We start from the raw sequence: 14,143 nt of genomic DNA, 5'->3' as shown, positions 1-14,143 counted from the left end.
TTGATAGAATCAATCATAATTTCTTTAACTATTTAACAGTAAAACATTTAACAATATATAGGCATCAATGCCTCACACTTATAATCCTAGCTACTCAGGAGGCTGTGATCTGAGGATCATGGTTTAAAGCCAGCTAGGGCAGGAAAGTCCATGAGACTCTTATCTCCAATTAACCAGCAAAAAGCTGGAAGTGGCGTTGTAGATAATGATAGAGTGCTAGACGTGAGCACAAAAGCTCAGGGACAATTCCCAGGCCTCAGAACCAGCACTTTAAACAAAAGCTGTTTATCAAAAAGTTTATATCATAAAGCATTGATTGTAATCAATGGTTCTATTTTCTTTTTCTTTTTGCTAGTCCTGAGGCTTGAACTCAGGGCTTGGCCACTGTCTCTGAGCCTTTTTGGGCTCAGAGCTAGCACTCTACCACTTGAGCTACTACACCACTTCGGGCTTTTTCTGAGTAATTTATTGGAGATAAGAGTCTCATGGACTTTCCTGCCCAGGCTGGCTTTGAACCACAATCCTCAGACTTCAGCCACCCAAGTAGCCAGGATTACAGGCATGAGCCACTGGCACCTGGCTAATAGTTCTATTTCTATTTCCTGAGTCCTTTTTGAGTATATAATATTAAATAAATTGTGTTTAGGCAGAAGAGTAGCTGGTAGAATCCAATAGTCATTTGTTAAGGTGTGCCTTTTGGGTAGATGTCTCAGAAATTATGATAAGATGACATGCTGTCTCATTTTGTTTTCAATAAACTTGCAGGAGTACTCTACCAAGTGACCAGAGAGAATCAGCCATTGGAAATCATCTGACTATAGCACGTAACTTCAGTGTACTGAATGACATTGCCACCCTTAGCTCTTCTCATTCACGTCCACTTATGTATGTGAACATGTTTGTTTGCATTTTGCTGGTATGGAGTTCGAACTAAAGACCCTAAACTTGCTAAACTTGCTTATCTGATGCTTTACCACTTGAGCCATTCTTCCAGCCCAGCTTTTTGCTGGTTGTGAGATAGAGTCTCATAGACTTTTCTGCCAGGACTACCTTTGGACTGAGATCCTCGGGATCTCAGCCTACTGAATAGCCAGGATTACAGGGTTAAGTTACCAGCTCCCAGCTTGAGCAAGTTTTCCTAACACTAACATCTCTACATAGAAGAAAGGAAAATGAGCAGAAAAAATACTTAATGCTCCCATGTACTCCCATCCCCAAAATAACAGCACTCAAAACTAAATGCTCCATTAATTTCATAAAATATAGTTCCAAAATTGCCTTTTATATTTAGTAATTATTAACATTGTCAAGACATTTATTGCTTTAAGCAGTTGTGTACCAAAAATAATTGTGATAACTCACAATAATTGTGATAACCCACTGAACATGTTTAAAAATTAATTTCAATTAATCCAGTCAAAGAGTTGCAAAGAAATATTATACAGGGGTCAACAAGCTACTTTCAGATATAAGCTGTATCACAGCAGAGAAAATTGATGGGGAAATTGAGTAGAAAGAGTTCTAAAGGGAAGGAAAGAACTAGGAATGCAGAGACACAAGTTCAAGTCCACCCTGAGTTACATGGTAATACCCTGTCTCAAAAGCCAAGAGTTACTCAGGAGGCTGAGATGTGAAGGATCAAAGTTTGAGGCCAGCTGGGGCACAAAAAGTCTTCATGTCCAAAATAATCATTAAAAAAAACTGGGCTGGAGTTGTGGCCACTGAAAATGCAAGCAATATAAAACACTGAGTTCAAAACCAGATACTGGTTAAGAGAAGAAGAAAAAGGTGACCAAGAGAAAGGAGAGAGAAGACAACAACAACGAAGTTGGTCTGAAAATGTATCTTAAGATTCTGGTTCCACCTTACTTCATTGTTGGTGGGAATGTAAACTTGTTCAACCACTTTGGAAAGCAGTATGGAGGTTCCTCAAAAGACTCCACATAGAGCTCCCCAATGACCCAGCAATCCCACTTTTGGGCATTTACCCAAATGATCACAAACAAGGCCACACTAAAGCTACCAGCACAACTATGTTTATTGCAGCATTATTTACCATAGCTAAGACATGGAACCAACCCAGATGCCCCTCAGTAGATGAATGGATCAAGAAGATGTGGTATATATACACAATGGAATTCTATGCCTCCATCAGAAAGAATGACATTTCCCCATTTGTTAGGAAATGGAAAGGCTTGGAAAAAATTATATTAAGTGAAGTAAGCCAGGCCCAAAGAAACATAGGTCCCATGGTTTCCCTTATTTGCAATATCTAGTATAGGTATGAGTCAAGCGGAAAAAGTCAGATAATGTGATGTTAGGAAAACGAAACCTCAAATATGTATTTTAATGTTTTTGTTTCTTTCATGCATGTGTTTCTAACGCATTTATAAGATTATTTCTTTGTTGCTTTGTATGTCCCTCCCCCACAGTGTAACCCCCGCTTTCACTATATTTGATGTCAGTATAACATGTGGAGGAGATGGGGACAAACAAGTCGTTTAAGGATTCAGGTGGACCTGTTGCAACAATGAGAAGTACAAAATGTCATGTCAAAACCAGCTTTACAATGTCGGTGGGGGAGGTGGGGGGGTATGATTGGGTGGGGGGGAGGGGGGAGGCTGGGAAGGGAGGTGAAGGGTAAACAAAGGAGGAGGCTGCAATGCTTGGTAAGAAATGTATGCATTATCCTGCCCATGTAATTGTAACCCCTCTGTACAGTATGTTCTCAAATAAAATAAAATAAAATTTAAAAAAAAAAAAAAAGATTCTGGTTCCATTCCCAGAAAAAGAAGCTAGAGGATTTTTAAAGGCCTCATGAAAAGTATTAATTTGCTAATTAATTTACAAGTTTATTTTAGCCAGCTGCTGGTGGCTCATGCCTGTAATCCTAGCTACTCAGGAGGCTGATATCCGAGGATCACAGTTCAAAGCCAGCCTGGGCAGGCTCTTATCTCCCATAAACTACCCCCCCCTCAAAAAGCTGAAAGTGGGGGCTGGGAAGGTGGCTCAGTGGTAGAGCACTTGCCTTGCATGCTCGAGGCCCTGGGTTCGATTCCTCAGCACCACATAAGCAAAAAGAAAAAAGCCGGAAGTGGCGCTGTGGCTCAAATGGTAGAGCGCTAGCCTTGAGCTGAAGAGCTGAGGGACAGAGCCCAGGCCCAGAGTTCAGGCCCCACGACCCGACCCCCCCCCCCAAAAAAAAAAAGATAAGGAGAGCTTCTGTTAGACAGAAGAGGTCCCAGTGGAGGGCACCACTTGGGGTGCATTGTGCAGGGGTAGATAGGTGTTTCTAGGAGAGAGTTATGTGACTCTCGAGATCATTGGACAGACTACAGGCCATGTCAGTCCCCAGACCCAATCAGAGACTCCATGCAGTCTGTATGAGCTCCCTGTGCATCTTTTAGGCCTTCTGATTGGATTACCATTCCAGTGCACACCTCTGAGGTTCAATCAGACCCAAAAAAAAAGCTGAAAGTGGGGCTATGGCTCAAATGATACATTTCTTTTTTTTTGGGGGGGGGGTGTCTGATTGTGAGGACTGAACTCTGGGCCTGGGTGCTGTCCCTCAGCTCTTCAGCTCAATGCTAGAGCTCTACCACTTGAGCCACAGTGCCACTTCCGGCTTTTTTTCTTATGTGGTGCTGAGGAATCGAACCCAGGGCCTCAGGCATGCAAGGCAAGCACTCTACCACTGAGCCACCTTCCCAGCCTCTGGCTCATGAGATAGAGTGCCAACTTTGAGCAAAAAAAAAAAACAGCTCAGGGACAGTGCCTAGGCCCTGAGTTCAAGCACCAGGACTGACACAAACAAAAATTTATCTTAAAATGTCCATTGTTTAGGCTAGGCTGGGAGTTTTATCTCTTGAATTTAAATTTATGCTGAAAACTTTAAATATATATACATGTGAAGGCCACTGACTTAAGACTACCCAACTATCTCTTTGGCTTTGGCTCTCATCCCAAACGCTTGTTGCTCAGACAAGTGCTTCTGTCTGTGCACCTGCTGTGTTCACTGCAGTTAAGATGATGACTCTCCCAGTTAAGGAAGAGAATATGGCTCCCTGTGCTAGCCAGAAACCCTGAATGCAGGCACCCCGAAGGATTCTACTTTTGAAAGTCTACCAACATATTATTCTGGAGAAAGTGCATGTGAATTACTGCATCCCTTCCCTGTGCCAATCACTCTGCTAGTGGGCATACCCTGGAGCTTAAACTCAGAGCCTGGGCACTTTCCTTTAGTTTTTATCATGCAAAGCTAGTGTTCTACCACTTGAGCCACACTTCTACTTCTAGCTTTTTGGTCATTAATTGGAGATAAAGAGTCTCACAGACTTTCCTGCCTAGGCTGGCTTTGAACTTTAATCCTCAGATCTCAGCCTCCTGGGTAGCTAGGATTACAGATGTGAAAGCTTCTGCTGGTGTTTTGAATTGTGTCTCCTGATTCCTCATCCCAGACAGGGGTTATCATTGCCATTTCTTTAGGAATAGAATAGATCCACTCATGGCTTCCAACTTGTTTTGGGGAAGCAGAAATCACAGGGGTTAGCATGGGCTTCTCACCAGCTTGAAGGAGAAAAAACACCCTGGTGTGGAAATGTTTCACAGAGCAAACACAGGCCATGAAGCCTCTCAGGCTGGCTCCATACCTGCCAGGGTCATAAGGAGAGACAGGCCACTCACTGCCGCCAAGCTGAGCTCATACAAGCCACTGGGGCTGGGCATGTCCAACACCTTCAGCTCAGGTCTGCCTGCAGGGGGCGCTGCAAGCCAGCCTTGCAATAGCAGAGGAGTGAGGAAAGAGGTGGGGGGTGCTTCCTCCAGCTTCCAGGATGGGATGAGTGTTGGTGACAGTGGTAAATAAGTATGTCAATTGCAGGCAAAGAGAGGTAACTGGAGATCACCCTGTGGTGCCAGAGAAGCCAGGCTCCACGCTGAAAAGGCCAAATATTGAATGTTCTCATGCATTGGGGGAGTACAGACCTAGAAAGGTAAGGATGATAGCAGTGGAAATCAGACAAGGTAAAGGGAGGATTATCCAGGAGGGGTAGGTGGGAGGGGCGAGGGAGAAAGGAGAGGATTCTGAGGGGTAATGAAGATCCGTGTTACACACATACACACACACACACACACACACTGAATATAGCATAATGAAACTCATCCAACCCTGTCTGAGAAGATGGGGGTGAGGGGAGGGAATGGGAATATGAAGGGGATGAATTGGTTCAAGGGCACTGTTGCATGTATGTCGCAATGAACCCCCTCACGTTACAAATGGATGCCAACTCTGAAATGTCCTTTTAGAGTATTCATTCACCCGTCCACGTGTGGATTCATTCCATAGTCATTGGCTGGTTGCCATAGAACAGGGAATGGATGGTATCCTGGGTCTCTGGTGAACCCCAAATGCAGAGTTACACTAGAAATACTGATTTCCTGGATTTCCTACGGTGGTCTGGCTGTCCTTGGGGAGAAGGAACTGTTGCCATATTTGGACCAATAGTCCTCCCCTCCCCCACACACACATCTGAATGCATTTTTGTATGGTTTTCATCCATTTCTGATGGTTTGGGATTCTGAATAATAAAAGACGAATGAGCAAAGTAAAGTTTTTGAGTCAATCCATAGGGTTCGCACAAGAACGTACCGAATCGAAGCAGTCATGGCTCCTCTTTTGGGTGTGAATGCCAACTTCATCGTGGTGGCATAGGAATCCCATTCTTGATCAGCTACTAAAAGGGCAAAAAGATAAAAAGTCATTTGAAATGTGGCAAAGCAGGCTATTTTGATCCAAGGCCATCTAACATTAAAGTAATATGGTTGGGCATGTTAGTTCATACCTGGCATCCCAACTACTGGGGAAGTGGTCAGGAAGATTGTAGTAGAAGATGAACCTAAGCAAAAAAGTTAGCAAGACCTCACCTCAACCAACAAGCTCGGCTTGGTGGTACCTGTCTACAGTCCAAGTTCTGCAGGAGGCTCAGGTAGCAAGATCAAACCTATTTGCTCCAAGTAATAATGGTGTCTTAAGGGAAAACCCTATGGCTTATATGGAGCAGGGCTGACCTGAACTTGGTATAATGGCTTATTCTGTTACTGAAAGCTATGAGAACGCTAAGGGAGAGAGGAGATTAGAGAAGTAGAGGTTGATGTCTGGCTCTCAAGGCCAAAAGAGGAAGAGTCAGTAAAGGCTGAGAAGAACAGTCAGCCAGGTGGGAGGGGAGAGTCTAGAGTTTATAAATAAAGACAATCCCCCCCAGGGAGAGAGGGATCCCTTACATTCGACAGTGCCTCATAGGGCTGACTGTGTGGCAGACTGTAGCAGCTGCCTGGACCTCCTGTTACTGACAAAGTGCTATCCACTTTCCTAGGAACTCAGTGGCGCCCACTAGCCATGCCCACCTGTCTACTGTGATAGGATCTCCTGCTGTCTAGCTCCGATCTCCCTGACCAGAGTATCCACTCTGTATATACCACCTACCCGTTAGTCCCATAGCAACTATACCATATTATCACCAGGATTGTTTATAGCATGTGTAAGGTGTGGAGGGGTGTGTGTCTTGGAACCATCCCCTGTGAATAGTGAGGCTTACCTATATACGTTTGAAATTTGAAATCATTCTATTCTGTGCATTTTAGTAATAAAATTCAGCCATTTTCTCATTTTGTAATGGTTACCTGTTACATTTTAAATGCCATGAGAATTGGATTGAGATATCTCTAACTTTATTTATTTATTTATTTTATTGTGAGAATACTTACAGAGGAGTTACAATTACATGGGCAAGATAACGAGTACATTTCTTATCATGCATTGTTGCCTCCTCTTTGTTTCCCCTTCCCATCCCTTCCCATACTCCCCCCTCCCCCCCACCCGATTTTCCTCCCACCCCCCACCAAATTGTAAAGTTCGTTTTGTGACATAACGACTTGTACGTCTCATTGTTGCATGGGTCCACCTGTATCCCTAGTTAAACGATTTGTTTTATTCCCTTCCCCTCCACAAATTATACCAACATCAAATACAGTGAAAGCATGTGTTATACCGTAGGGGAGGGAAATACAAAGCAACATAGAAATCATTTTATAAATATGTTAGAAACAATTGCATAAAAGGAAAAAAAAAACATTTGAATACTTATCTTGGGGTTCATTCCCCTAACATCAACTTATCTGACCTTTTCTGCTTGACTCAGACATATACTAGTTATTGCAAATAAGGGAAACCATGGGACCTATGTTTCTTTGGGCCTGGCTTACTTCACTTAATATAATTTTTTCCAAGCCTTTCCATTTCCTAACAAATGGGGAAATATCATTCTTTCTGATGGAGGCATAGAATTCCATTGTGTATATATACCACAATAAACACAGCTAGCCAGGCTGGCTCAAACACTTGTAATCTTAGGTCCCCAGAAAGCTGAGATCTGAGGATCACAGTTCAAAGACAGCCCAGTCAGGAAAGTTCATGGAGACTCTTACCTCCAATGAATCACTCAAAAGCTGGAAGTGGAGGTATTGCTTAAGTGGTAGAATGCTAATCTTGAGCAAAAAAAGCTCAAGACAGCACTCAGGCCCCAAGTTTAAGCCCCAAGACTAGCATAAATTAAAATAATATTAAACACAGCTGCCTAAGATCTATTGTCTTGACCCACTCATTTATCCTATTAAAATTGCTGTGTCTGTTTTGTAGTGTCTCAATATTTTTTTTTGGCCAGTCCTGGGCTTGAGCTCAGGGCCTGAGCACTGTCCCTGAGTTTCTTTTTGCGCAAGGCTAGCACTCTACCACTTGAACCATAGTGCCACTTCCAGCTTTTTCTGCTTATGTGGTACTGAGGAATTGAACCCAGTGCTTCATGCATGCTAGGTGAGCACTCTACCACTAAGCCATATTCCCAGACTGTGTGTCTCAATATTCTTAAAAGATGTATGCTTAGCATAGAGTTCTCACTAAACATTAACCATTTATGTCACCTGTATATCATTATTTTTTAACTTGGTGGTCATAGGATTTGATCTTAGAACTTAGTTACCAGGATTTGAATTCAGGACATCAATCTATTGCTTAGTTTATTGCTTATAGCTGGTACTCTACCACTTCAGCCATACCTCCAGCCCTGCTCTTTTCCTGGATATTTTAGAGCTGGAATCTCTCTGACCTTTCTATTCTGACTGGCTCTGAACCATAATCAGCCAGATCTGAGCTACCTGAGTAGTCACTAGTGCCTGGTTCCCCAGCACCTTTTATTGCACTGGTTATGGTCTTGCTTTTCACCTGGGCATTGGCCTAGACTATGACCCTCCTATTTTATGGTTCCTACAGTAACTGGGATGACCTAGTTGCTTCTATTGAGATAAGCTCTTGTGAACTTTTTTGCCTGTGCTAGCTTGAAACTGTGATCCTCTCAATCTCAGCCTCTTACCTGTTTAGGTGAGACAGGTATATACCATGAGGCCTAACTATGGGTTAAAGATGAGCCTCTCAAGACTTTTGCCCAAGCTGGCCTGGAACAGGGCCCCAGCAGCATCTGCCTGTCAGTCACCTGGCCAGTATGATCTTCCTTTGGGTGCCTATGGAGTCTTTCCTCTGCTGATCACAGGTGGATACTGGCACATGGCAGCCACGATTGCACAATTCCTGTTCCAGGAGTGTGCAGGGACAGAACTGCCTGGCTACCTCTAGGACCTAAGGTCAAGTGTTTTTCCTCTTTCTGTGTCATCTAAGCACAGATCCATGGCTTCCTTTTGTTCTCAAATGATGATCTTCTAGACATCAGAGACCGTTCATTATTGCCAACAGAAAGGCCACGGAAGGGGATGTCTGCCTAGACAACACAGCAATCATGCCACTAGTGTCCCAGTTACCGTGGCTGTCCCTGTACAGCCACACAAAGCTGAGCTGGGAAACTCGAAGTCTCTGGGAGCAGCATCAGAGGGCATCATCACCTGCAGAAGGAATCTCAGAACTGCCCAGGCAAAGACTGTCTAAATCCAGCAGCTCACAGTCTCTGCTGCTGCAGCCAGGTGGGGGTCCGATCTCCGCTGCAAAAAGGGAGAAGCTCCTTCTGCCTTCTGCTGCATCCTGGTCCCCATGGGTCTCCCAATTTCTTTGCTGCTTAGCAGACCCAATGGAGATAGGACTCCAGCCCAGCTTGCTCTAGTCTAGCTTCTCCGTGTCTGTCCCTTTCGTTCCCTTTATCTGTTGGAAAGGCCCTGCCAAGAACACCCTCAGTCTCTCTGACTTCCCATCCCCGAGAGGCAGGACCCTTAAAGAAGGAAGCCCCGGTGGCTGCCCAGTACCCTTCCCCAGGAAAGCCCCCATCAGACAGGCAGGGACAGCAGTCTTACTTGGCTGGAGCTTGTGAGCGCCCTCAGAGAGGCTCTTGGCCTTGGGCTCAGGCTGAGTCATCCTGCCCCAAAGTCCAGATAAAGATTCCATCCGACTGGACCCAAGCAGCGCACTGTGAGAGCGGTGCTTTGTGACGCGTCGCCATGGAGACGGGGGGGGGGTGGATTCCCTCCTGCCCAGGCTCCGCCCACTCCACCATGAAGGTGAAGCTTAGCTGGCCACCCTGACTTGGGTGGCTGAAGCCAAGGGATGGTTATCCTTGCGGGCAGTTCTTGCAATGAGCTTCCCTCACCTTTGCTTTGTGAACTGGGGAGAGAGGAATAAAAGAAAATGAGCAAAGAAAGTATAGTGGGAGACTTTCAACTGCTAATTTTCACCTGCTCCAGGGCACATAGTCATGGCTCCAAGCAAGAGGAAGTTAAAGAAAAAATACCACACGTGATGTGGCTGAGGGAGAATGAAGTGTTTCTGTGATGGTTCGTGTTGTCCAAACAGGTCATCTTGTGCCTTGGTCAGCTGTGGGGTACTGCAAGGAAATGCCTAAAGCGGGCTATATAGGAAGTGGAGAAAGGCCTGGTTTGACTTCCGGTTTTAGAGGAAATCCAGAGCCACTCCCGGATCTCATGACCTCATGGCTGGGAAGGCCATGGTGGAAGTGGGCACCAGAAACAGTGATCACATCTGGAGACAAGATGCAAAGAAAAAAGAGGAAGAGACCCAGGTCCTGCAGAGCACCCACTATGGCCCACTGGGTCCCTGAAAATCAACAGCACCTCCCAAGGGCAGCACCACCCCATGGCCTTTTGGGAGACACTGCCCAGATTGAAACCATAGCATCTCAAGTTAAGAAATCAGAGAGGGTGCCAGGCACTGGTTGCTCACACCTAGCTACCTCAGGTACCTGAAATCAGGAAGATGGAAGTTTGAAGCCAGCATAGACCAAAAAAAAAAAAAATCCACAAACCAATTAATCTAGCCAAAAGATGAGATGAATGCATGTTTAGTACACACACACACACACACACACACACACACACACACACACACACAAATATGATTCATTTCGCCAGGCCACGTTCCTGACACCTACTATTGTACTTTAAAATTGCCAGCCACAGCCATGGACTCAAATACATCTTCCACCCCTGTATGGTAGTTACTACCAGAGGGGGACAGTCTTTGAGCTTTGTATTATTGCCAATACTTGGTATTTTGACACACAGGAGGTGCTTAGTAATTACAGAATGACTAGAACACAGCTCTCAGTCACTCTTGTGAAAAGAAGACAGGAAATGCACCTTGAACTCTGCTGGTGACATATTTAGGAAGCAATTTACAACATCTCCTTGTCCTGCACTGGCCCCTCACTGGGCTGCAAAATGTAGCTAAGAAAAAGAATCTCAGGGGCATCTTTGCATTGGAGAGCTAAATTAGAATTTTCCGAGGGCAAAGTCTCATCCACATACTCCAGGGAATATACCATTTTTTAGATACTCAAAAGTTTAAAGCTATGAATGGTGGAACACATCAGGAGGCCCAGACTTCTGCCAATGTTATTAAAAGCAATGACTCTAAAAAAGGATTTAGTAGTGGCAGCTAAATTAAGAAAGTAACATCCAATAGCAGATTAACTGTCTGGAAATGGTAGGGCTAATTAGCATAGCATAATTTAAGAGAAATACATTTTTAAAACATGGCAGCAGTTTCTATAGAGTTTTAACTGTGAATTCTTATTAATATCTTCTATTTGGCTCCTCTTCTGAAAGCTGAAATGAGGAGTTATGTACTGAGTGGAGTGAGAGCCAGAACAGGTCTTTGTGGCTTTCTCCCCCAGAGGGTCCTGTTTCCTTAACTATTAAATGAGTGCTGAGGAAACTGGGTTTTAGATTCCTTAGCCCAAAGTCCAAAAGTCTCGAGTTAGGTCTAGCCATTTGTCCCCTAATGGAGATATGGTAAAGGGCAGAGAAAGGGTAATTTATTACATGGCAGCGATTTAGTTCATCTTCCGCTATCTTAAAAGATACAGTCATTGGCTTCAGGTTAATAGGGAGAATTGTGGGCAGGGGGTAAGAAAGGTATGGGTAGTTGAAACAGCCATAGGTGTGGTCCGGGTGACCATTAGCTCAGCTTCAGTCTCTGAAGGGCTTATAGAGAAGTTATCACTTTTACTGGAATGGATCAAGAACAAGGTAATCTCCTGAGTTTTTGGGTTGTTTTCTTTGAGATGATAGGAAGGTATTGCCTGTTTGAGAGACAGTTTGCCTCCACACAAGCTCTGATCTGAATCTTCTCTTTCTTCCTGAATCTTCTCTTTCCTCCTGTACACAAGGTGAGGACAAAGAGACTGCAGCACAGAACAGCTCAGCTCAGAGGGCACAGATACAAAGTTGGGGGACTTTTAGTTCATTTCAGGACCCAGTTAAAGCATCCTTTAAGTTGCCTCTTAGACTAGGGTCCACATGGCTGGGCTGTGACACGGACAATCTTGACAATAACTTATCAACATTGAGCCACACAAACACAAGATACTCTTCTGTCTGGTTGCATTTTTGGTGTTTATTATTTTACACAGTTTTACTTCTGGTTCTGTGCTTAATTGGAGATAAGAGTCTCAGAGACTTTCCTCCTGGAGCTGGCTTTAAAATGTAATCCTCAGAACTTTCCCTCTTGAGTAGCTGGGATTAAGCCAATGGTGTTCAGCTTAATATTATTTATTGAAATGAGACAGGAATAGCCAAGTTCATAGGCCAAAGGTGATAAGCAAGTAGGGAGCATCAGAAGCCACAAGACAGAGTAGAGGGTCCAAGGAAGAGAAGGTATATTTGTGAGAACTTAGACTCGGAGTAAGTCAGGTGGACTGAGCTGCAGCATTTCAACAAAGTTCCTAGGTAATTCACAGAATGGGAGATGGGTTACTGTGGGTAGACGTACAGCCTTCCCACAGCAGACTCTGTACCATCAATAATGCATCACAGAAGCTCAGGCCTCACCCAGAGCACCTGAACCAGAGTCTACTCTCTAACAGATGTCCAGAAGAGTCCATTATATGTGCAAATTCGAGGAACATTGCCTCTAGTAATAAGAAAGGCATCACCTCCTCAGTAAGAGGGGGAATAGGAAGGAGTCAGTGAGGTCCAAGAGCAAGTTCCTGGAGGATGCATGAGAAATTCACCAGTGGCTGCTTTCAAAAGCTTAAAAGAGGTCTAAACCAATCTACAGTGATCTGCAGCAGCTTTAGGTGTGAACATACTGAAAAAGTTTCTCTGCCTTGGTTCTTTAAAAAAATGTTTATTACGTTTAAGTAGTTGTGCGTAGGGGTCAGTTTATGAGTATAATGCATCTTGGTCAGTGTAACTGCTTTCATCACTCTTCGCTTTGATTATTATACTTTAGATAAAGTTTTTCCTCTTTTTCTTTCTTTCATTCTCTCTCTCTATCTTTTTCCTTTCTTTTTTAGTGCTGGGACTGCAGCTTGAACTCAGGGCCTCAGCACTGTCCCTGAGCATTTGTGTTCAAGACTTACGTTCTACTATTTAAGCCACATCTACACTTCTAGCTTTGTGGTGGTTAATTGGAGATAAGAATCTCACAGACTTTCTTGCCTGGGCTGACTTTAAATCTCAGTTCTCAGATCTCAACCTCCTGAATAGCTACAATTACAACCACTGGCACCAGGTAAGCCTTTCTAATACTATGTAGTATGCAGTGCTTTCAAACATTCTGGTGTTAAAAAGAAAACCAAAAAACCTACTTGTCCTGTCTATTATATGTACATATCTTAAGACATTTTTCTCAATATTCTAAACTAAGATTCTCCAGAGAAACAGAACTAATTGGAAACCTATCTATCTATCTATCTATCTATCTATCTATCTATCTATCTATCTATTTATTCATTTTAACTAATTAAATCACACAGTGGGGAAGTTGGCAATCCATTGAGCAGCCAGGATGTTGAAGACTCAGTTAAGGGCCTGCATGCTGTGGCTTGCATGCAATCACTCTGTGTACAAAGAATTCACTCTTGCTGGGGAAGTTAGGATCTCATTGTATTTGCTCCCACAATTGTCTGAAACAGGCCCACCCACGTTAGAGAAGGCTATCTGCCTTATTCAAAATCCTTCATTAAAATGCTCATCCAGCAATACCTTGGCCAAAATACCCAGGATAATGCTTGGCCAGATATCTGGATGCTGTAGTCCATCCAGGTAGTCAATAAAATTAGCCACCATAGATGTAGATCTTCCTGAGGCCCGTAGGTCACCGCTGTCGTTAAGAAAGGTATTGGGCAAGTACTCTCAGAATAATATTATCATCTTGTGGAAAACTCCAGAGGGATGAAGAAAGCTATAATCTCTATTTCATTAGGACAATCTATTTCAAAGGTGCTAGATTCTAAGATCTTCCAACTTGCTACTCATCAAATTTATATGTCAATCAAATAAAGTCATAAGAGCAACTTCAGACTATCGAGCCTATCAAAGCAGCATAGATCTTAAATGTGACATTCTGGATGGTCCCCACTTTCACTGATTCTCCTTCTTTCTTCTTTGGACTCATCAGAAGTGAACCATGGGCAGGACGCTGGGAATTACCAATGCCAGCCAGGTCTACATAAGGAGCAGAAACACTCATTTTACATTTACTACACACACACACACACACACACACACACACACACACACACACACACACACACACACGCATGCAAATGCTCTTTTATTCAAAGTAATTTATTTTAATGATACTACTACTACTTAAAGCATTTTTGAAATTCTTTAGAAACTCCGTCTT

The 14,143-nt window shown here is 43.7% G+C and overlaps 1 protein-coding gene across 1 annotated transcript in view; it reads right to left on the bottom strand.

Moving 5' to 3' along the window:
- Nucleotides 1-9,409, bottom strand: part of Tex26 (testis expressed 26) — a 38,528-nt gene extending 29,119 nt beyond the window's left edge. Inside the window, exons 1-3 of the mRNA XM_042685836.1 lie at nt 9,349-9,409; nt 8,947-9,042; nt 5,648-5,732 (exon numbers count right to left, since the gene is read on the bottom strand). Coding sequence (XP_042541770.1) covers nt 5,648-5,732; nt 8,947-9,042; nt 9,349-9,409 — 242 coding nt within the window. The remainder of the gene's footprint in view (nt 1-5,647; nt 5,733-8,946; nt 9,043-9,348) is intronic.
- Nucleotides 9,410-14,143: the final 4,734 nt, after the last annotated feature.

This window comes from Dipodomys spectabilis, unplaced genomic scaffold (genome assembly GCF_019054845.1).
Source record: "Dipodomys spectabilis isolate Male_0828 unplaced genomic scaffold, ASM1905484v1 ptg000095l, whole genome shotgun sequence".
NCBI lineage: Eukaryota > Metazoa > Chordata > Mammalia > Rodentia > Heteromyidae > Dipodomys > Dipodomys spectabilis.
Note: the sequence above shows the minus strand (reverse complement) of the source record. Positions and strands in the feature narration are given on the sequence as shown.